At 39.7% G+C, this 23,662-nt stretch overlaps 1 protein-coding gene across 1 annotated transcript in view; it reads left to right on the forward strand.

Moving 5' to 3' along the window:
* VPS41 (VPS41 subunit of HOPS complex) overlaps positions 1–23,662 on the forward strand; it is a 187,689-nt gene that overhangs the window by 149,782 nt on the left and 14,245 nt on the right. The window contains exons 16-22 of the mRNA XM_061198413.1: positions 1,362–1,443; positions 3,754–3,846; positions 8,895–9,022; positions 10,510–10,654; positions 12,581–12,622; positions 12,775–12,825; positions 15,643–15,780. Of these exons, the coding sequence (XP_061054396.1) occupies positions 1,362–1,443; positions 3,754–3,846; positions 8,895–9,022; positions 10,510–10,654; positions 12,581–12,622; positions 12,775–12,825; positions 15,643–15,780 (679 nt within the window). The remainder of the gene's footprint in view (positions 1–1,361; positions 1,444–3,753; positions 3,847–8,894; positions 9,023–10,509; positions 10,655–12,580; positions 12,623–12,774; positions 12,826–15,642; positions 15,781–23,662) is intronic.

A 23,662-nucleotide genomic window follows, 5' to 3' on the forward strand; every position in this document is an offset into this window, starting at 1 on the left:
TAGCAATACGGATAAGTCATTCTGTACAGTTGACAGACTTTTCTTTACATCTTTCTAACGGGGGTTATTTTTGAATAGTAGTGGTTTTAACCACAGAATGGATTGATACATGTTATGTACGCACCTACTATCTCATTTGCACTAAACGAAAAATGATTTTCTCATTACTTAATGAGAAGGGTGTCAGAAACCATGAAGAGTCTGATATTTTACCCTTTTTATAAGCTGACAAGTTTGCCTGCCAGTTTCATGAGTGCTGGCAAAAGACCTGATACTCCGGGGTCAGAGACACAGGACCGTATCTACCTCAGCAGTAGTCGTGGCCAGAGTACCAGCACTTTCTCCAGATCCCACAGCATGAGGCAGAGAGGCCCAGGTGACCCTGCCCAGGCAGCAGGTTGTGTTACAGGAGAGGGACCCTGGGCTTAGGGTGTCTGATTCTTTTATCATGGGCAGTAAGCCTGCCTGCCCTTGGCTCCAGAGGAAGGTGTTATTTTTATTTTACTGGGCAGTGAACAAACCTGCCCTGTGCTCCAGAGGGAGAGACAGGCTGTGTCCTCTCACCTCCAGGGCGGCTTACGCTACAAGCATCCCAGAAGAGACCGTCCAGGATAAAAGCGGCCATTGCCTCTGCTCACAGTTAAAGGAGGACGTCTCCCAACAGGAGGGTGGCAGTAAATGGAAATGATCAGGCCCCAGGCTCCTGGTTCGCAGGACAAAAACCTAAATGGTTTATAGTGGTCGCGTGGGTCTGTGTGGGCAGTTCCCCCTCGAGCTGCGCAGTGCCATCTGCAGGACTGCGGGGCTGCCCGGAAACATAGTCTTCAGGGCCACCTTTTGTCCCCTGACTTAGGGAAATGTGTTTCTTTGATGTGTAAATCAAAGTTTTATTCATACATAAACATTTTTCTGAATTACATACTGAAGTAGGATTCTAATTTTCTAAAGTCTGATTTTGTAGTCCACTATTTAAAGCCATTGAAACAGTGGTTTCATTGACACTTTCGGGTATGATGATATTTCTTCAAGGCAAGAAGGGTCCCCAGACCAGCAGCACTCGTCTGGATAAGTAGGAAACTCAGAACAGAAAAATCAGTGGGAAAACCCCTAATCCAAGTCTTCTGAAAGGGATTCATCTTTATTTATAAGTATTTTGTATTTTCATGATTTCCATCAACTTTGTATATGCAGTCAAGTGAGTACCAGTAATACCTTTATGTTCATTGGCACTTGAAATGGAAATTTGTCAAGTTCTGGGGTGAGAGATTTATCTAAACCACTAGGGGAAATGTCTACTTATTCTGCCTCTGTTTGTTTTCTTTATTTATACTTTCTTTTCCCTGGGGTGTTTTTACTGCCAGCAAATGCCAGAAAATTCTTGGGAAAAATGCAGCACTCTGGGAATATGAAGTTTATAAATTTAAAGAAATTGGACAGCTTAAGGTAAGCATAGCTTTATTTTTAACTCTTTAATTTTTGTATGTAGTATATTGAGATGGAAATAAAATTAATAGTAATCAGTTCTTTATTGGGAAGCGAGTACTATTTCAGCTAGAAAGAAAAACTTTTAGAAATTAGTTAACAAATAGAAATCTGGTTTATATTTTACGTGCATAAAATATATTCAAATGTATTACATATATGATGTGTTCACTTTCTTATCTCCCTCCAATTCCCTCTGTGTTCAGATGGAAGTTTTCATGTTCTTTTTAATGAATGTGGAAAACAGGTATAGTCTCATCACAGTAGATTATAAACAAGGCTTTTTTCACATGTACTGAAGAATTAGTGCATTTTCCAACATCTTACTTGCTGGAAGACAAATGGAAAATTTTGACCAGATAGCTCCAACAAATAATTTTGATACTTCATTTTTTTATCTTTCAATTTAGTTTACAATATCTAAACTAATCAATAAAGTATTCCTATGTCTGGAGATCTGTTTAAAACATTAAAAAAAAAACTTTTCAGTATTTGTGAGCCTTTTCAGTGTTCTCTTAGAATTATGAACATGCTTTTAAAAATTCCAGTTATTCAGCTGGCCAGCCCTGTGCCTTGTCCTCTGCTTGCCCCATAAATGTAACTCTTCTCCAGGAGACCCTCAAGGACACTTCTCGTCATGTTTATTGGGTTGATCTTGGGGGATCTTCTCCAGTCCTATGGCCATGTTTACCATGATGGCTCCATCACCCAGACCTCTATTTTGAATTCCTTATCTATGTTGGAAGCGTGTGATGGACATTTTTCCTGTGTGTACATGCTGCTGAGAATGATCACTCAGATTAATGTGAATCCATTTCCCTCCCAAGTTTGGTCCTTCTCCTTTCAATCTGTGTGTACCACATCACAATATACTCATTTCTCCATGCTTAATAGCTCAAAACCACTGTCTTTTTTTTTTTTTTAACATCTTTATTGGAGTATAATTGCTTTACAATGGTGTGTTAGTTTCTGCTGTATAACAAAGTGAATCAGCTATAAGTATACATATATCCCCATATCTCCTCCCTCTTGCGTCTCCCTCCCTCCCACCCTCCCTATCCCACCCCTCTAGGTGGTCACAAAGCACTGAGCTGATCTCCCTGTGCTATGCAGCTAAAGCCATTGTCTTGATGAGAACATCTAACTCACCTCCTTATTCTCTTTAATCTCCAATTCTTGTCAGTTTCACTTTGTCAGTACCAGTTGGGCCTCTCTTCCCCCTCTGGTTCCACTGCCTTAACTCCCGCCTGAGCGGTTGCAAGGGCCTTCTGGCAGATCTAGAGACAACCCTAACCCACAGTTAGCCGTTTAAAAACTAAATGTGCTCCGCTCATTTCCCTCCTGCTCAGAGCATAAAATCTGAATCCCTTTCGTGACCCCACGTCACCTTCCTCTTCAGCCTCATCTCCCTCCCGTGACCCCCGTCTCACATGTCTGAGCCATGCTGACCTCCCTGCATGCAGAGTGTGCATTCATGGTTCCATGCCTTTGCCCATGCTGTTCCCTCTACCAGGGTGCCCTTCCCCCTCTCTCTTGGCCTGACAGGCCCCTGGCATCTGTCACTTCTGCTTCAGTCTCTAAGATCCACCTCACCACAGCATCTTGTTTGCCCCTCTCTCAAGACACTTAGCACGCAATATTGCAACTGGCTGTTTAGATATCTGCATATCTTCCCTCTGAAGCTGTGAGCCCCTGGGGACAGTGCCTGGAGCTCTGGGTCCCCAGGACAGAGCATGGCGATTGGTGGGTAGTGCACTGCAGAACCATTTACAGCGTTTGGAAATTCAACACTTAACACAGTGCTGAAGTAGCTAAAAACACAAGGTTTATTCTCCCTTAATTTCAAACGATGATTATGGGTTTTTAAAGGTTGATGTATTCTATTTTAGGAAAAAAAAAAAGATGAATAGATGACCTATAACTCCTTGCTTACTTAAGAAGTTGACTTTTATCATCATTCTCCCTCGTATTACTTAGATTTTCATTAATTCATCAGGAAGAACAGAGAGATAATGTTTAACTTAATTGAGGCAGTGTCTTTTATTCATTCATTCATACATGTAGACACCTTATCTATACTTTTTAAAATGTATTATGTTATAAGAAGGTAGAGCTTATTTGAATCTTTTCTCTTCGTAATATTTTTCCAAAGTACTCTGTTGCCTTAAGTTTTTAACGTAAATGTATATTTTTATATTTGTTGCCTCTTTGGAATAGAGTTTTATTTTGCTACTTTTTAAAGATTTTTTTTTTTGCCTTTTCCTTCCTTAGGCTATTAGTCCTTATTTGCCAAGAGGGGATCCAGTTCTGAAACCACTCATCTATGAAATGATCTTGCATGAATTTTTGGAAAGTGATTATGAGGTATGACATTCCAACATGGTCAAATTGTTCTCAGTGAAAAATGTTACAAAATCTAGAAAAAATGGTACACTGGAGCAGCTGGCTTAAAGACGACAGATTTGCAGTTTGTGTGTGGTAGATGAAACTGAGATACATACACTCTGATGACCCCTGATGTTTATGTGGACCTTGTTAGAGAAAATGTCTAATCCATGGACATTTTGAATATTTCCTTAAAGCTACCTCCTCGATAGAGCTAAAGGGAAAGGACCAAGTACCATTCGAGGGAATTCATAAATAGAATAGCATCTGCTAATGATGTTTCTACTACCCTTAAAGAATTCAGAACTTTCTAAAACTTGAGTCTCAGAACTAAGTTTGCCAAAGGAGGATTGCAGAGAAATCGGGACGCAGGTAGGGGGAAGGGGATTGGAAATGATCTGTTTTGCTTATTGTTTAAAGAGAAAGGTGGTACTTAAACTGCTTATCTACTGTACACGCTGCACTTTTACATGCATGTTGCGATATTATACTCCCAGCAGCACTATACACAGTAATATCCAATTTTACAGAGGAACTAAAAATTAAAGAAATTAAATAAGTTGTCTAAGGCCACCCATGATAGGTATGCCTGGGTTTGACTTTAAATTTGGTGTTTGCATGTACCCAGAATGGATGATAATTTTTAAAGTTTGTTCCTTTAAAATGCATTTATTCAGAAAGTCTCTGTTTTGTGCCTACAGTATTCCAGGACTGTGCTGGGCGCTAAGCACGCAGATGTGAATGAAATGCGCATTTAGCGATAGCTCTAGTCTGAGTCACACCCAAGCACGTAAACCAGCAGTTCTCAACAGCGGTGGATTCCACCCCGCGCCAGGGGACATTCGGCAATGTCTGGAGACATTTGTGATTGTCACGACTAGGGAATTGGCACTACAGGCATTTAGTGGGTGGTGGCCAGCAAAGATGCTGCTAAACATCCTACAACACACAGGACAGCCCCCCTATGACAAAGAATTATCTGTCCTCAAGTGTCAACAGGACTGAGTTTGAGGACCCCGATATAAACAGATAAATTATTACGTTGTATGCTGGGTGCTCTAATACAGCTATCCACGAAATGTGGTGGGAAGACTCAGCCTTCACCCACTTCTGACTAGAGGAAAAGATGGGATTTCTCGTGGGCAGGTTCTAGACAAGGCTGGTAAGCTCTTTATCAGAGCTGGTGCTGGGACGATCCATAAATCAGGAGATATCGGACCACCGACTGCTGTTCTCCAGCTTCTGCCCAAACTTCAAAGTCTTTCATAAAAGTGGCACCATCTTCGGCTCCTTATAAAGTTCAGGGACCTAACCCAGTGATCAGTTTTCATTTTTGGTACCTCACTGTATGTTGCAGGTTGTCACTGCCTTCGTACATTCTGATGTTATGTTTTGAAAATAAGGAAGACTTTATTTACAGCTTTTCTCCTTCCCACAAGAATGCGGGGTGGCTTGCAGAAAGGTTAATAGATAGAATGGAAATTCCCTAGCGGTCCAGTGGTTAGGACTCCGCACTTCCACTGCAGAGGGCATGGGTTTGATCCCTGGTCGGAGAACTAAGATCCTGCATGCTATGTGGTGCAGCCTAAAAAAAAAAAAAAAAACCAAAACCAAAAAGAAAGGTTAATAGGTAGAAAGAGACAATCAGAGAGGGAATGAGGAAAAGAACTCCTGTGTTTTGAGTGCCTACTGAGATACTTTTTTTAACAAATAACTGGTTCAATTTAAGGAGGAGTAATAATGCAAACACTATATTCTAACTCTGAGATGATTTTTAGAGCTTAAGATCTAAAGGGACCTTTGAGATGGTGCACTTTTATCCTGATAACTCGCACACTTGGTCAGTTACTGTCAGCCACGTGTTCCTGGATACGTCAGATTCAAGCATCCTGATGCCTGTGTGACCTATGTAGTTCCTTTACTGTTCCAAGCCTGTATTCTTATCAGGGACTTGGGGGACTACGTGCTTTCGGATGAATTAAACTTGAAGAACGTATTTCTTTAATAACTGTACAAACTAATGAAGGCAGCATCTCTTCATGCTCTCTTATCAGCATGTGTTCTGATACCATAATCCAGTCTTCCAGCATGGGCCTGTTCCTTTCCAGGTCTGTACAGAAGAGTCTATGGTAATAGTTTCTGCCATTTGTGCTAGGTGCCAACTGCCAGTCTCGGAGCGTGGTTTCTATTCATTTCCTATTCAGTCCAATTCAGCACATCTTTATTTAGAACCTACCGTGGTCAAGAACTGGGCTGAGTACTCATTTGGATCCAAGAGAAATAAAAACACAGTCCCAGGCTTCAGTGGGCTTACAGACTGACTGGGGAGACTGTGTTAATAAGCTTTAAGCAACTAGAAAATTTGTAAGACAGGCAGAGCAACGTGTTATAAGAGATCTAATGAGAGGCCATTATTGGCCGTAGTTATCGGAAAAGGTTTCTTCTGTGAAGAAAGACTTATAATGGACTTCTCTTTCTTTCCAGTATGTTCTGAGTACACAGAGTGGCTGTCATAAATTTTCCATCTTTGTACGTCTTCCCAAAAGAAAGAAAATCATGAGTGTTCTGTGAAAATGATGGAAAGAGTATGAGCTTTATTTTGAAATACCGAAGCCTAGTATACTAGTCCTGTTTTTAAAGTAATGTAATTTAACCATAAAAAAGCAATTTTATTATTTGTATGATTCTGTTACAATTCATGATTCAACCCTTACTTTTTCAAGAAACTGTTTTAAATCCTGTATCATTAAAGGTGTCTTGTTAATTCATATCTGGAAAACTTTTGACTGAGACTGAAAGAAATAAGCATGACTCAAAGCTTGTAGATGTTTTTTCCTGAATATTTTAGGGTGTCTGCCTGGTCAGTACTATTAAGAAGGTTATAAATAATTTGGTTTGTCATAAGCTCTTATAAATAATTCGCATTTTAGCTTCCATCATTCTCCGTTTCATGTTTAATTTTGAATTAAATTGTCACATAATTAATCAGACAGCAGTGTTCTGTAGCAACACTTTTGATCACATATAGTGTGGATGAAAATTTTGTGCTGCTAAATACAGCACTAAATGTCAGATTAAAAATAAAAATATATGAACAGTATTTTCTTGGAGGTACTGGTTCTTGATAACTTCTTTGTACGGCGTTTCTACTGAAATGCATATAGCTTTGCCTTTTAATTTACAGCCTAGCAGAATTATTTTAAATAGTTAATTTTTGCTTCATAATATTAATGACAAATGTATAAGCATGTTAAAAATGGGACAGTTTCTATGGCATTTCATTTAATGAATAGTCTTTAACCTTTTACTTACTATCGGGTTGGCCAAAAACTTCGTTTGGGTTTTTCCATATGATCTTACAGAAACACCCGAACGAACTTCCTGACCAACCCAATATGATAGGCACCAGGGGGTTCTCTGATTTTGCCACTGGATCGTAATAGCTCCCTGATAACTGTGTCCTCTAATTAATAATAAAGGCCCCAGGGGTGATTTCATCAGTATTTTTTAGCACATTTATTCAAAGGTCCACAAAACCAGTTAAGCAGAGAAAAGCCTAACGTGAAATGTGATCAATGTTTATTTCAGTTTACGCTGGAGTCCTCAGGTTTTTATCGCACAACATGACCTGTCATTTTGTCTTATTTTGTATTAGAAGTTGGCAGTACTGCAAGGCCGTTGCGGAAAGGAGCCAGGCTTTCTTCTTTTCCTGAACAGTATTACCTCTGGTTTCAGGTCTACTGAGAGCTGCCAGTACTGGGGTGGAAATCTTTTCAGGACTTTTTTTGAATCTTATAAATTGCAGAGTCTTAAGAAAACAGAAACTTGATCCAACATATTTTGATTCAGAGAACATTTTAGTGTTCCGGTTTAGTAGTTTTATGAAATGTATCCTCTTTACTTCGTGACTGTCCTCCCCAAATCTCTCAAGTCAAACTGCAATCATGGTCATATGAAGGAAGGTTGCAGTTTGAATGGAAAATGTGCAGCCTCTTCTGGTCTTTTGCCATCCTTGCTAGGGGTTTCTTTGGCAGAAAAAAACTATATTCCTGATTATTTTTGTGATTTTCTTCTTAGCAAATCCTGGTAGTTTACAGAAGCAAATTCCACCACACAATTTTCATTTCTAAATATCATTTAAACCAATTCAAAGTAGTTCATTAAAGCATTTGTTAATATAAATAATATGATTTTTTTTCAATAATGTGAAGATTTTTACTTCTATTTGCTACCTTTGAAAACATCTACAGTTTTCTTTTGTTTTTTTTTTTTTCCCTAAAAGTTGTCAAGGATCAGTAAGCAAATAGCTCCCCAATACTTTGAGTCACAAGGACTAAAGTTGAGAATCAGGACGGCACGGCTGCCCAGAACACTGGCCAGGAATCAGCCCTGGAGGGAAACAGGATCCAATCAGGGGGTCTGGAGTTTTCTATCAGAACCACAAAATTTGAGATCGAGAGAGAGTCAGGGTAAGAGCAGGGGACAGACTTGAACCAGCGTCCTAAATCCCCAAACAAAACTAGGTTTAGAGGCATGAGTGGAAGGAAGATAGAGATGATAACTTGTTGAAGGTGGGATACCGGGTGATTCCACTGTGGAAGCAAAGCCACTGTGTGCTCAGTACTGGCTGTGGAGCTGATTTGGACAGTATCTGTAAGATGTTAAAGATGTTCTCCAAGTGTTATGGCTAGTCCAGAATGAGGAGAGAGCAAGTCAGACCTAAATTCTGCCTCTGCAGTGGCACTTGATGGGAAGACCTGGGGGCCTTGCTTCCTTGTGCATTTCATCCAATCACAAGAGGAGGGATGGCACTGCCTACTTCTCAGGAATGGCGAATGGGGATGCATATGCGGACATTGTGTGCCTCCCTCACCACCCGTGAAAACTGATGATATGTTTATGGACCAGTGTTTTAACCCTAACATGATCTTATCTGTTTTCCATGAATAGTTTTAGGAATTGTATGAACTCTTTGGATTATTTTCCTATTTAAAGAGTGTTCTTCTTCTGTTCTCCCCCTTGGTTAGGGTTTTGCCACACTGATCCGAGAATGGCCGGGAGATCTGTACAACAATTCAGTAATAGTTCAAGCAGTTCGGGATCATCTGAAGAAAGACAGTCAGAACAGAACGTTACTTAAAACCCTGGCAGAATTGTGAGTATATTTTAGCGCTTCTTTTTTCCAAATCAATCTACATGAAAAGTCTTTCCTATTTTAGATCTGTCAAACTGAATTGGGAGGGTGCAGATCTATACTATTTTCCTATATTCACTCTTAGTAGAAATCTTTCGTAAGCCTCCGGTCTACAATGAGAACATAAGGTAAGGAAATTGTGTGAAACTTACAATTGTAATGTCATCTGCTTCCCAGAGGAGAGGAGAGGAACCCTAACCAGCATCACTTGGTAGAGGCAGTGGTGCAGGTAGGGAAGGGTGCCAGGTCTTAGACTCCTCAAGCAAATCAGTTTCCCAGTGAGGCGCTGGATTCTGTCATTCTTGGATCTGCAAGTCAGTAAATTTCTCACACCACAGACTCCTTATCTATAAGATCACAGGTGACAATTCCTTATGGGATGGTTTTCATGAGACTCTTGCATGATACCACTACACCAGCGGTGCAAGGGATGGTTTTAAAATCAAGAGCTAAGTGCAGTGCCTGGCACTGAGTTAGGGCTTAGAAAACGGAAGACTGGTTAATGCTTTTCATATTCACTGGGTGCTTTTGGTGACCTGGGCTTTGTGCCATATGCCTATGACGCAGAGGTAGATAAAGATACCCCATGCCCTCTAGAACTTTGGTTTAGTGAAACAAGAAGCACACTGCAGTTAATCTCAGGAAGACCATCCCACTTCAGCCCCTCAACACTCCCCCCGCCTCAGACAACCCGCTCCAGCATCCTCTTACATCTTTTGCCCAAGACCAAGAAAGGTACACCAAAATGGCCTAGAATTTCAGGGCTGCTTAAGACTTTCCACATAAGGGGACACGTGTGTGGCCTTCTGAGTTGGAACACGAAGGATTTTCTTCTGGAAACATTGTTCTAGTTTTCCTTGGATTCTGTAGTACTAACACGGTACTAGTAATACTAATAATTCTGTAGAGCTAAGAATGGATTCCCAGTGCAATTTAGGTTCAGTTGGCATTTAGGAGCTGGCTTAGGGAATTAAGCAATGTGAAAAACACTGTTTCAACAGAAAAACACATTTAAATTTTATACAACCTCCTTACAGAGAAGCTTCTGGAATATCACCCCTTTGTCAGCTGAACACTGCTTGTAAGAATTTTAACTGATTTTTCTGTTACTAGAATAAGAATTTCCTTCATGTGGGGTCGTAATTTCTTTGGTATATGGATTTCTCTAAAAAATTTTGAGAGTTTACTTTTTTAAGAAAAATTTTATTAGTTGAATATTGTAAATATTCTAAAATTTTGGTGAGATGGGAAGCAAGGTTCTGAGAAAGAAATACTTATTGGTCACATATAGTTAAATCCCAAGGAACACTTTTCTAAATAAAGTTAGCTTTTCTCTCTAAACAAGTTTTTCAGTTTTCATTAATGTAAAACATGATTTATATGTGTGTATCTGTGTGTCTTATTAGATGTGTTGGTGAACATTAATGTAAAAACTTTTGTCTTACCAGGTACACCTATGACAAAAACTATGGCAATGCTCTGGAAATATACTTAACGTTAAGACATAAGGATGTTTTCCAGTTGATCCACAAGCATAATCTTTTCAGTTCTATCAAGGATAAAATTGTTTTATTAATGGATTTTGATTCCGAGGTAATGTGTTTCTTTTTTTTTTTTTTTAATTTTTATTGGAGTATAGTTGATTTACAGTGTGTGTTAGTTTCAGGTGTACAGCAAAGTGAATGAGGTATGATGTGTTTCTTATTTTACTACTGGTAAATTATTTGTGCCGTCCCAAGTTTTTAATAATTAGACATTTGTCCACATGCTGGAATAGTTAATAAATCACATAACTTGGCTGTATGCTGATCATGTTCAGAACCTTCTGACCCTCCCTGGATGTTACTCCAGTATTCGGCATTCAGGAATCCTTTACTCGATGTGGTTATTCTGTAAAAGCAATCATAATTTGATGTGGAACTTTTGAAGTTGTGTGTGTGTGTGTATGAAATAATTTTTTTTTGGTAAAACAATTCATATAACTCATAGAAACAGAGAATCTAGCCATATGCTTTAGCTCATTCAACCCTATTAATTGTATGTCCCAGAATTCAAACTTTAAGTAAACTATTTTGATCCCTTTGTTGCAGTTTTATTCCTTGTTATTCACAGCTTTAGCATGTGGCGTTTCCACTGGTCTCAGATGATGCTCAGACTGATACACGTGGGATGTATCACTTTATTACAGGACAAATTTGAAGAGTGGAGTGCTTGTCTCAGGAGGGCACCCTACCTCCACAGCTCACAGTGGCTCTTGTAAAGTGATACAAACTGTGTGTTTTAAACAAAGAAAAGTTAATGCAAGTGCTAATGATGGAAAGAAAGAGATTCATACAACACAGTGGTTCTTATTCCAAAAAATCGAAATTTTAGTTAAAGAGTAGAACCCTTAAGGCTCTAAAAGGGTCACTTGAATTTTTTAAAATTTTATTTTACTGTATTTAGTGGTATTATGTGTTATATATCTATTATGTGCTATATATTAGTCTTCACGCGCTTAAACTTAAACAGGAGCTAAATCTACTTCTTTTTTCTGAAAGATGCTCTTAGCCCATTTTTCATACTGAAGGAGTCAAGTCCTTAGGCAGTACAGATCTAAAAATAATCAATGCAGTTCCCAGGAAGTTCAGGGGACAGAGGTTCTGCTTTTCTGGCAGAAGATGATTAAGAGGATGAGAAGCTTATATAGAAATTAATTACATTTTCCCCGTATCCAGTCTCCCCTTACGCCCACCCCACTCCCATGTGTCTCAAGAGCCTAGTTTTGCCTATGAAGCTATAGACAAAAGATGAATGAGCTCAAAATAATTGCTACTCAAGAGCATGGACCCAAGTTAAGGAATCAGAGAACTTTCTAATTAGAAAATAACTTAAGGATAATCTCTTCCAACGTCCTAATATTTCAGAGAGAAAAAAATGTTCACAGCAGACAGGTAGGCAATGTAATAGCAGAGTCAAGGACAAGACCCAGGTATTCTGTATGAGGCTCAGTCTGGTGGGCTGTCTTCCCACTACCTCTTGCTACAAGCCCTGTCTAACTTGTGTTTCATGAATGTTAACGGTGGCTAAAGTCAATTCTAAAAATCCATAAGCTTTATATCGTTATGAAACTTCAGCTATCTCTTCTTTTTCTTTTTTTCCTGACTCTTATCCTCTTCTCCACATAAGACCAGCTTCTTGTATCTGTGGAATCTGTAGAGGGACTCAGTCGATATTCAGGTGGCCAGAAGCAAAGCTCATTTCTGTGGTACTGTAAACTATACAGATGTTTTGTATTAGTGAGTCGTAGCAAGGCACTATTTTAAGTCTATGCAAAGCACAGAAACCTCAGATTAAAACACATTTTAAAATGCATTTAGAAATATCTCACTGAAGGACCATTGTAAAGCTAAGAACCTTCTTATCTGTGTAAAATAAGCCCTCTGCCTTTAACGGTGACACCTTATCCAATACATTGTATTCTGTGTTCTCTTTTTTCTATGGCAAATTTCAATGACTGGTTATTTTTTCACATTGCAGAAAGCTGTTGACATGCTTCTGGACAACGAAGATAAAATTTCGGTGAGTGCCTTTTGTTTTTACAATGTGTTCAAACAGATGAGTGTCTAGGACCACTATCGCCATAAAGAAGAGAGATGTTTATCAGATAATTTTTGCAGCTATGTTTGTGTCCTCATAAACTCTACATTAAAAACAAATTTTTTTTTCTGTAGATTAAAAAGGTAGTGGAAGAATTAGAAGACAGACCAGAGTTGCAGCACGTGGTAAGCATGACAGTCCTCTTCTTTTGCCCTTTGATTGAATACGAAGGCAAAATCACCTTACAGTATTGGTTTGAGAAGACTGGAGTGAACACTTCAGGTTCATATTCAGATGGGAGGTTTGACCGCAAACAACATTCTGTAATTATTATAATGCAGCGTATGCTCTGAATCCAGATGAGGAATTAATAGCAGCTCAGGTACTTTAACTTTGACTCACAATCGAATTGTGATTAAAAAAAAAAGTTATCACATTTTTGTGTTATCAAACTATGCCTGGGAGTAAGCACCTTCCTTCTGTTGACTGAAAAAAAAAAAATGCGCAACCTAGAAGTTGAGAATTATGTTTTATTTGAGCACATTACTGAGAACTATAGCCCGGGAAAGCAGCCTCTCAGATAGCCCTGAGGGACTGTTCCAGAGAGGTAGGGGGAACCAGGATATATAGGAGTTTTTGCTAAAGGAAAAAAAAACAACAACATGGTGTTAAACATCAAAAGATTACTGCTACTCACACACACACAAAAACAAGCATCTCAAGTTAATGATTTTAGCGCCTTTCTCTGTATGGGAAGATCGGAGAGTCTGGGCTCATCGAAATTTTTCCTTACACATGCACCTTAACTATCTAGGGCCACTGCGTGTTTTTCTCCATCCTGAATTCCCCTCAGGGCGCACTGGGGGTTGGGGGTTGGCGAGCTGCAGTGTCTGGGGGCTTGATGGCGGGCAACATTCCTTGTTTACCAGTGTCACAGGCAGTGTTCTTTGTCCACACTTCTGTAGTTACCATTTAATATAATTATGGCATAAATTACAGCAAAGCCAGCGCCCTGACCTGTGCTCTGTGGATACCAAGTTCTCCTGCCTAGGAAACACCACACAGCCGTTCCGTGTTCAGGACCACAGAGTGATCACAGAACAGAGCCTTGTTTTTTTGTGTCTCACCCTGACATTCCTTGTGCCCGCTTCTTGTGTGGTCTTGTGCCGGTGCCAACAGTCCCCTGATTCTAGATTTCCTTTGGGGGGGTTGGGAGTTACTTGGATTCTCTGCATCGCTGTCATCATGGGCGTAAAGCAAGACTAGGTGTTTTCCACGTCCTTTCAAAATTATACGAGAAGTCTTAAGTGAAAATAGGGATTGTTCCAGGAGTACTGTGGACATCAAATAAGATCAGGACTCTTGTATCTTTGCCCACCTCTATGCACCCCAGGAGGCGGGTTAGGAAACAGAGCGTTTTATTCTAGTCTGTTTTATGCACTGACACCTCTGAAGACTCCAAGATAGGAATGTGAGGTACTTTGGGGTTTTGTTTTGTTCTGTTGTTTTTGCTCAGAGGTTGTACAGATGCTTTTGCCCTTTTGTTCATGATTGGAAATCTCCTGATTATCTGCTTACCCAAGCAAGGTACCTCTGAGCTGGCCACCATGGGATCTGTTTACAAAGCAGTGATTCCTGGCCTTCTTGAGCCATGAGACAGGATTACAGGCAGGAGGTATCTAGTGACAGTGTCATTAGGGCAGTGGTGGAATGGCGGTGGAGCTCACACTGAAGTGGCCCATCTTCCCTGTCAGGCAAGGTAAGGTCTCTATAAATTTGCCCCGAAGGTGTGACAGAGCCTTCCTAACCTGTTTGCGCCTCTGGGAAACTGCAGTGCGTCCAGCTCACACACTGACCCTGCGCCAGTGGACTGGCCGGAGTCTGCATCAGATCGTGGAGTTCTGTCCGACTCCCCCCACCTTCTTGCCTCAGGGCAAGGGGAGCAGTTAACCCGAGGAAGGGTTTCTCAGTGTGCTTGTGTCCTGGTTAGGCTTATTTAGTGACCACGTGCAACAGCGAATGTCAAACTCCAGTGACTTCATTCCCAGTCACACCTTCAGGGCCGGCTGGCTGATGCTCTGTGTTTCTGAAGAACCAATCCACTCAAGGGGCGAACGCACTTGGTGTGATGAAGTCCCCCCGCCTCAGGTGGGTTCTGGGGTGTTTTGTACATTTAACATGAACTACACATTGAATGTCGATTTCTGGCTTCCGCACAATATATTGATAGACTTGCCTCCAAGTAGAAAGTGAATCACTTACTCCCTTGGAGGTCCATTAACTTTTTCAGACGGTCAGGGAAAGGAATCAGCTTTGAAAATGGGTTCAGAACACCTGTACTCTTCTTGATTTTTTTACTTTTTGTTTTTGAGGTCACCAGGAGAGGCAGCATTTCATTGCAAACACAGATCTCAGTAAGACTTAAGGAGAGAAGATGCAGAACGTATGAGAATTAATTTAGCGCTTTTGCTACTTGAGTTTTTAAGAACATGCTCTTGTCTCGTGACCACCCCCTTTCACATGAAGGATGAGAATTTTTATGATCCAGGAACACCACTGATCAAGCATTTCGTTTCTGAGGCGAAGTAGATGATCGTGATGATATTAACCACTCCTGTCATTAACAGTTCTGTGGTGCCGAGTACGTGCCAGGCGTGGTTCTGAGTGATTTACAAACGGTAACTCGTTCAGCTCTCACAACCACCCCAGGAGATTTTTGCAGATGAAGAAACTAAGTCACAGAGGTTAGTGACCTGTCCAAGGTCACATGGTCAGTGGCAGAGCCAGGTCACTCGGGGGCCATTCTAGAGCGAATGTCAGCGTATCCTTGCTCTCCCCAAGGTGTTCTCCTTTCCACTTTCCCTTCACCTAGAGATTTTTCCTGAAAACTGCTTTTCTGCCAGCCTCTCCGTGGAAGCTGTTTGCAACTGAAAATAGCAGTGTTAAACAGGTATTGCTTTTCTTATTTTAATATTCCTGGTTTATTCCTTTGTTCTTTTTAGTATCTGCATAAGCTTTTCAAAAGAGACCATCATAAGGGGCAGCGCTACCACGAGAAGCAGATCAGCCTTTATGCTGAATTCGACCGACCCAACTTGCTTCCATTTCTCCGAGACAGTATCCACTGCCCCCTTGAAAAGGTAAGTCACAGACGCCCCTGCTTAAACACTTCGAGGGGACAGAGTCGTCACTGTTGGTAGGCTCTGGGTTGTCTTAGTCTTCCTGTCTCTGCTTAACCATCCCCGTTCAAGGGGAAGCCTTGCTCTCAAAGCACTAGGTTTTGCTGGGTATTCTGATGAGAACAGGAGGTCCTGTTGGATTAGATTTTGGTGAGGAGCTCAAGTATTTCTGTGCCAGGTTTAATTGGAAGAAAGGTTTAATCCAGGGTCTAGGACTCAGTCAACCATAAAACTGTCGGGAGTCTGAGGCAGTTTACCAGCATCAGGGTGGGACCTCAGAGTCAGCCTGGGACAGGGACACGGACTGCCCCAGTTGGGACTCAAAGTCAATAACATCAGTCCTACACCCTCTCTGCTTTAAATACCCACCTTATATATTTTTGTATTTCTCTCTCCCACTACATTCCATTATAGTTTTAATAGATATAATTACTAGTCTCTCCCACCATCCTATAAATTCTTCAAGGACAAGGAGTTTGTCTCACTCATTTTGATAAACTCAGTAGCCGGCACACATTAGACACTAAATGTTTTTTGCATCCTGACTGAGTTAGTGAATGGATAAATTGACACATACGAGGTTCTAGTTAGGGCTGAATATGAACTAGTAGGTGTTATGAGCCTGCTGTTTCAAAATAAACTATAATACTCACTATGTGTGTACTAGAAACTGGCCAATAGAAGACCATCAGTTTTGTTTCCCATGGTTCTTCAGACCATCTGGAATACTCGCTACCATCTACAAGTGTCTTACTAAATTCAGATGGCCAGAGAGCAAGTACTTTTCATAGTCACCTGTGTGTATCAACAAAACATACTTATTTGACCCATAAGAGATATGTACTAAGAAGTTGACCGATAAAGCAACTTTTCTAGTTGCTTCCTCAGCCCATGATGATTAACTTCAAATGTATTGAATTTACTATGAGCCAGTTTCAGCTCAATGCATTTTCAAAATCTGCAGTTAATTTTTAAAAAAAAATCTTGCCTGCATATTAGTTTATGAAAGACATTAACATTTTATGTTCGGGCCCTAAGGCTTTTTCTCAAGAATAAATTTGGAAACACATCATCTTAAAAAAGAAAAGCAAATGTTCCTCTCTTTTCCCACTTTAGAATCTATCATCTAGAAAAAGAGGGAGAATCTTACTCTTTGAGTGCCCGTTTGTTTTTGTCTCACTTTTGGAGGAAACATCGTTTGTTTCCAGGAGGCCGTGTCTGTATCCCGCGGACTCCTCAGCACCCAGCCAGGCTTCCTTCTTCCCACTCACTGAGCACAGGTGCAGAGGGCCCCAGAGATTCCATAACGTTCGTGTCTGGAACACACTTTCAACCCATCTGGTTTCCAGTTTTCCAGTCCGGTAGCGTTCAACAGAAGTCACACTGCTCTGCCCGCAAAGGGAGCATCAGAAAATCTCCACCCCACACACGGTGCTTCCAATACAGAGAACTCACTTGGAGCATTGTGTAGACCTTTTTGAATTTTTCTCTCTGATCTGCTGAGAAGAACCAGTTGCATGTAAGAGAACTCAACACAAGCATCTGAAAACAAGTATGTTTTAAATAGTTTTTTTTAAGTTATCTCATGTTTTCCACTGAAAGAGAATTTTGAACAAAATGGATTCGAGATGGTAGTGGTGGAAACATGTTATTATAATCAAGTCAATAATCCACATATTTAGCTTTCATGTTAAAGGTCATTGAGACATCTTTATAAGAGATTATCTTTGCACCAGACTCCATTGTGGGAAATCTGTATATTTGCAAAAAATATACCACTATCCTTGCTCAGTTACCCCAAGCCATCTTAAAGCAGATTTTCTTGACTTTAACTCGTTAAGGATCTCATTCCTTTCTCCCTAGAAACAAGAACTCTGTGCACACTTAATCATCTTAGAAACGAATTCCTTCTATGTTTACTTGTAACATGAAAAAAGCTACCAATTCATAAAAAGCAACGTAGATTTACCCTCCATTAAAAGCATCCTACTAAAATATGACACAAATGAATTTATCTACGAAACAGACTCAAAGACATAGAGAACAGTCTTGTGGTTGCCAAGAGGGATGGGCGAGTGAGGGATGAATTGGGAGTTTGGGATTAGCAGATGCAAACTATTATGTATAGGATGGATAAACAACAAGGTCCTACTGTATAGCAACAGGGAACTATATTCAATATCCTGTGATAAACCATAATGGAAAAGAACATGAAAAGGAATGTGTATATATGTATAACTGACTGACTTTGCTGTACACCAGAAATTAGCACAACATTGAAATCAACTATACTTCAATAAAATACTTAAAAAAAAAAAAAAGCATCCTAAACATGCTGACGGTAAAATGAAGGTCATGGGGTACAGATTCACCTGTTTTGTCTAAAGAGAGACTCAGAGAACTTGGTCTCCATTTCTACTGAATATAAAGTTAAGAACTTAAAAAATTTAATGCTCCCTCCCACCCACCCCCAAGACATCTCTACTTCAGAAGAGTTTATAGATTGTTTAGTCCAAAAGACGTTGAGGTTGTATTTTGGTGTTTGTTTTTACTTTAAATGGGAAGCGTTTAAGGTTTCACGGCATTCAGAGCATGTGACTCACTACTGTAGATAATTCACTTCCAACAGAATACAGCTCTGTCTTCCTCATTTCTGACTGTCTGCCTTTGCTGGGATTGGGTAATCGCTGAGCGAAGGGGTGAAATCTTCAAGAATCCAGGTCAAACTTATTTTGACTTGATTGAAATGCCTCAGTCAATAGCATTTGGCCGGAAAGTTTGTAGAGACTTTGCATCCCATTAGAAGCCCTTTAGAGATGCAGTTACCAAAGACCAGAGCTCAGAATTTAAAATCACTACAACTCTTACATTCCAAAATGAATCATAAGTTTTTATGAAACTGTTCATTCTAAAGGAGATACAGGGTGGGCAGGAATTTATAACATCTACAGCAATTTGAAAAGACAATAAACATAGGCTTTTTAAAAAAATAGTATCCCAAAACAGTTTTTGTTGTACTTTATCATGTGTGCTGTGCTTTCATGTTCCTTGTTTTTATTTAATCTCTACAAAAGTGCAGGTCGGTTGATAAAGTCATTTTATACATGACAAAGCTGAGTCTTCAGGAGTTGAAAGAAACAACCCAAAGTCTAGAGCTACTAAGTCAAAGGGCCAAGACTTGGAACCTGGGTCTCAACTTCAGGTCCCGTATTCTTTCCTCTATGATGAGAAAACATTTTTCAGGTTTAAACAGTTAATTAAAATTACAACAGTAATAAAGATATTCCTTAGTACTGCAATAATCATGAAAGACATCAGTTTTTAAACTGCTCTTTCTTCTGTAATTTCCAGGTATGGTCATCAGGCACTAGTTTTCATTTGCAAACCTGATTTGTTTATGCCTAGAATAGTTAAAAGCAGAGTATCAGCTTTATTATTAATACCTGAATCTATGATCACTCTCCTATCTAATGGCATTCACAAGGTGGCAGTATTTATGAATTTGGAGGCATAAAGTGGGAGATGCACAGTTTATAAATTTTCCTTAAAGAAATTGAAAAATAAGACTGGTTAAAAGATGACAGGGTCAAGGCTAAGTAGAAATCATTATATAGTCTATATAGTTGATAAGGTTTCTGTTAGTTAACCCCAGATTTCTAACTGTTATTTACCTTTACATTAAATCAGGAGAAGGAAAATTAAAATATTATTTTTGCATCATTTTTTACTCAATTTCTGTTATTATTGTCTTGTCACTTTTTTGTTTTCTATTATTCTCCTTTTCTGAACTTGTGTGTGTGTGTGTCTCCTGTTGGCTTTAAAAATCTTTGTTTCCCTACTCTTTTCCTCTAGAGGGAGCTCTATGGCTCAGGAACATTCAAGAATCTAAAATAAGAAAACATGCTTTTATGCTTTACTTGTGTCAGTAATAGAAAAATTCTGTGTGCCAGAAATTTTTTCCTACACTTTACTCAGAAAGTCCAGAGATTTCTAGAGTCTCTACTTTCTCATACATGAGAAAAGGGTTATTCAAAATACTGTTAGGAACTCGTCATAAAACTTTTATAAATCTGTGAAGTTCAAATTGCAGAGACCCAGATTACCTCTGTGCTTGGTGTTACACATCTGCCTGCCTTCCAGACCACTCTTGACTCCAGATGAGCCTTCAAGACATTTCTTCCCACGTGAATGGTCATTTTTGACAGTATCCTAAAACAGCTTCCAGCAGTGATGAAAATGGGCTACAGTCTACTCTCACAAGATAGCCACTAGCCACATGTAGCAACTGAGTAATTGAAATATGGATAGCGAGGAATTGAAGTTTTAATTTAAATTTAAAGAGCCACCTATAGCAAATGGCTATCTTGGACAGCTCAGGTGAGCCTTCAGGCCACAAACTCTTTGTGGTTTGAGACACTCATGTTTTCAAGCATCCTCATGTGTTCAAGAATAGGGGGGTGGCTCTGTTTGCAGCTCCTGAGTGGTACTTTAAAGTGTCAGTGAATTTCCAGGTACAGAATTGATTTATGGATACCTTTTAGTAATACACCACTTTAAGCATCATACTCATCTTTATTCACATTATCTTTCTGGAAACATTCTGTAATACCTATCCAATCGTATTACTGTTACCGAACACGGGTTTGTGTGCCCGACACACAGTGAGGCCAAACCAAACCATCGGAGTTTGGAGCAGAGAAAGTTTTATTGCAGGGCCATGCAAAGAGATGGGTGGTTTGTGCCCCCCCAAAACCCGAACTCCCCGAAGGGTTTCTGTAAAGCATTTTTAAAGGCAAGGTGAGGGAGAGGCGTAGTTGGTTGCTGCAGACTTCTCGGTGTAGGAATCCTTTGTTCTTGCAGCTGTCCACGTAGGTCAGGTCACGATGTTCCTGTAAACCTTCAGCAAGACGATGTTACTCTGTGTTCTGCAACTTTTTCTCTCTATATGAATGGAAAAATGTTACACCCTTAAAGGTCAGAGTCTTGAAAATGGGCTATCCTGTATATTTTAGGCTCTAGGCAACATTCTTAACTGGTAGCAAAAGCAATGGAATACAACGGTTAAAATGTAAGAAACAGATCCAATATGGAGTCAGATTTGTTCTTCCCTGTTACACTACCATTTGCCGTCTCTCTTTGAATGACACAGTCTCACCAGGCCATACACTGTTCGTCCATCTGTATCTTCAGCAGCTAGCACAAATCAGTTGGTTTCTCAATAGTTTTTTCTTGGAATAGTCCCAGACCCTCTGACTTACAGTTTTGCTTTTCCCATTACTATTTAACTTCTCACATGTGTATCCTGTCTTTGCTCTAGTATGATTCCAGAAGACTTAAGAATTGGTAAGAAAGTTCCATTCTTTATGATGATGACTTATGGGTATGACCATATAGAGATTTGTAAACCGTGTTTTAAGTCTAAATGAGTGAGGATTTTCTAATTGTGAGTTAGGATTTGGTTCATCTACGAAGTGATAAAAATACCAAAATAATAATGGTTTAAACAGAGGACCAGTTTAGTTCTCTATCACGTGTAAGTCCTACTGGAGTGACCCTGGTGGTGGTAGCAGCCATGGGGTCAGAGACCCGGGCTCTTTTCTTGTTTCCCCCACCTTGTATGACCTTGACCTCACGATGTAAGATAGTATCATCCATGTTTCCAGCAGCAGTTTGGATGAAAGGATTAAAAATAAGAGAGCAGGGGCCTTCCCAGAAGCCGCCATCCCACGTTTCTGGTTCACCTCCATGGTGGACACTAGTCACATAGCTCTCCTACCACTGGGGAGGCCTGGAGGTTTTGTTTTAATTCTGGGCAGTCACACACCCACCTAAAATCTTATTACTATAGAAGAAATGGGTCAAGGATATTGGGGGAACATCTAGCCATCTCTACCATGTAATTTTTTAAAATTAATTTTTATTGGAGTATAGCTGCTTTACAACGTTGTGTTAGTTTCTGCTATACAGCAAAGTGAATCAGTTATATGTATACATATATCCCCTTTTTTAGATTTCCTTCCCATTTAGGTCACCACAGAGTACTGAGTAGAGTTCCCTGTGCTCTACAGTAGGTTCTCATTAGTTATCTATTTTATACATAGTAGTGTGTATATGTCAATCCCAATCTCCCAGTTCATCCCACCTTCCTTTCCCCCCTTGGTATCCATAAGTTTGTTCTCTACATCTGTGTCTCTATTTCTGCTTTGCAAGCAAGTTCGTCTGTACCATTTTTCTAGATTCCACGTATAAGTGATATTATATGACATTTGTTTTTCTCTTTCTGACTTCACTCTGTATGACAGTCTCTAGGTCTATCCAAGTCTTTGCAAATGGCACTATTTTGTTCCTTTTTGTGGCTGAGTAATATTCCATTGTATATATGTACCACATCTTCTTTATCCATTCCCCTGTTGATGGACATTTAGGCTGCTTCCATGACCTGGCTATTGTAAATAGTGCTGCAATGAACATTGGGGGTGCATGTATCTTTTTTGAATTATGGTTTTCTCCGGGTATATGCCCAGAAGTGGGATTGCTGGATCATGTGGTAGCTCTGTTTTTAGTTTTTTGAGGAACCTCCATACTGTTCTGCATAGTGGTTGTATCAATTTACATTCCCACCAACAGCATAGGAGGGTTCCCTTTTCGCCACACCCTCTCCAGCATTTGTTTCTAGACTTTTTGGTGATGGCTATTCTGAAGACTGGTGTGAGGTGATACCTCATTGTAGTTTTGATTTGCATTTCTCTAATAATTAGTGATGTTGAGCATCTTTTCTTGTGCATTTTGGCCATCTGTATGTCTTCTTTGGAGAAATGTCTATTTAGATTTCCCCCCCATTTTTTGATTGGGTTATTTGTTTTTTTGATATTGAGCTGCATGAGCTGTTTATATATTTTGGAGATTAATCCCTTGTCGGTTGCTTCATTTGAAAATATTTTCTCCCATTCTAAGGGTTGTCTTTCCATCTTGTTTATGGTGTCCTTTGCTGTGCAAAAGCTTTTAAGTTTAATTAGATCCCATTTGTTTATTTTTGTTTTAATTTTCATTACTCTAGGAGGTGGATCAAAAAAAGATCTTGCTGTGATTTATGTCAGAGTGTTCTGCCTATGTTTTCCTCTAAGAGTTTTATAGTGTCTGGCCTTACATTTAGGTCTCTAATCCATTTTGAGTTTATTTTTGTGTATGGTGTTAGGGAGTGTTCTAATTTCATTGTTTTACATGTAGCTGTCCAGTGTTCCCAGCACCACTTATTGAAGAGACTGTCTTTTCTCCATCGTATATTCTTGCCTCCTTTGTCATAGATTAGGTGACCATAGGTGCATGGGTTTATCTCTGTACTTTCTACCCGGTTCCATTGACCTATATTTCTGTTTTGTCTGCCACGTAATTTTTAAAGGAATCGTGCAAGTAATCAAATTAGTGGTGTCTCCTCCTCATTGTGACCTTCAGGTCTGCTCATTTAAATGACTGTGTACTTTAAAACATTATCTTCGTTTCATTTCAATTCTAAAGTAAGGTGTTATTTAAAAATTATTTTTTATGTTTAGTTTGGGTTTTTTCCCTCTCCATTGATCTCTATGATCTGCTTTTCTTTCCCCTCCCTTTTAGTTGTTAATCTCCAACCAGAGACACAGATTTAAAGATATATTCTGCATAAATCTTTTAAATCAAAAATCAAAATGTCAAATCTAGCTCCTGCTGTTATTTTCCAAGAACATCCTTAGTTGTTTTTAAATGACTCTAACTATGCAACCCAGTCATCTTCCTCTGAAACCTTTTCTGCCTGCTCACCTATTTAAAACGTATTTTTGCCCACTTACTGTGAGCCAGGCGGTGTGCA

Source organism: Eubalaena glacialis, chromosome 8, assembly GCF_028564815.1.
Source record: "Eubalaena glacialis isolate mEubGla1 chromosome 8, mEubGla1.1.hap2.+ XY, whole genome shotgun sequence".
NCBI classification, from domain to species: Eukaryota; Metazoa; Chordata; class Mammalia; order Artiodactyla; family Balaenidae; genus Eubalaena; species Eubalaena glacialis.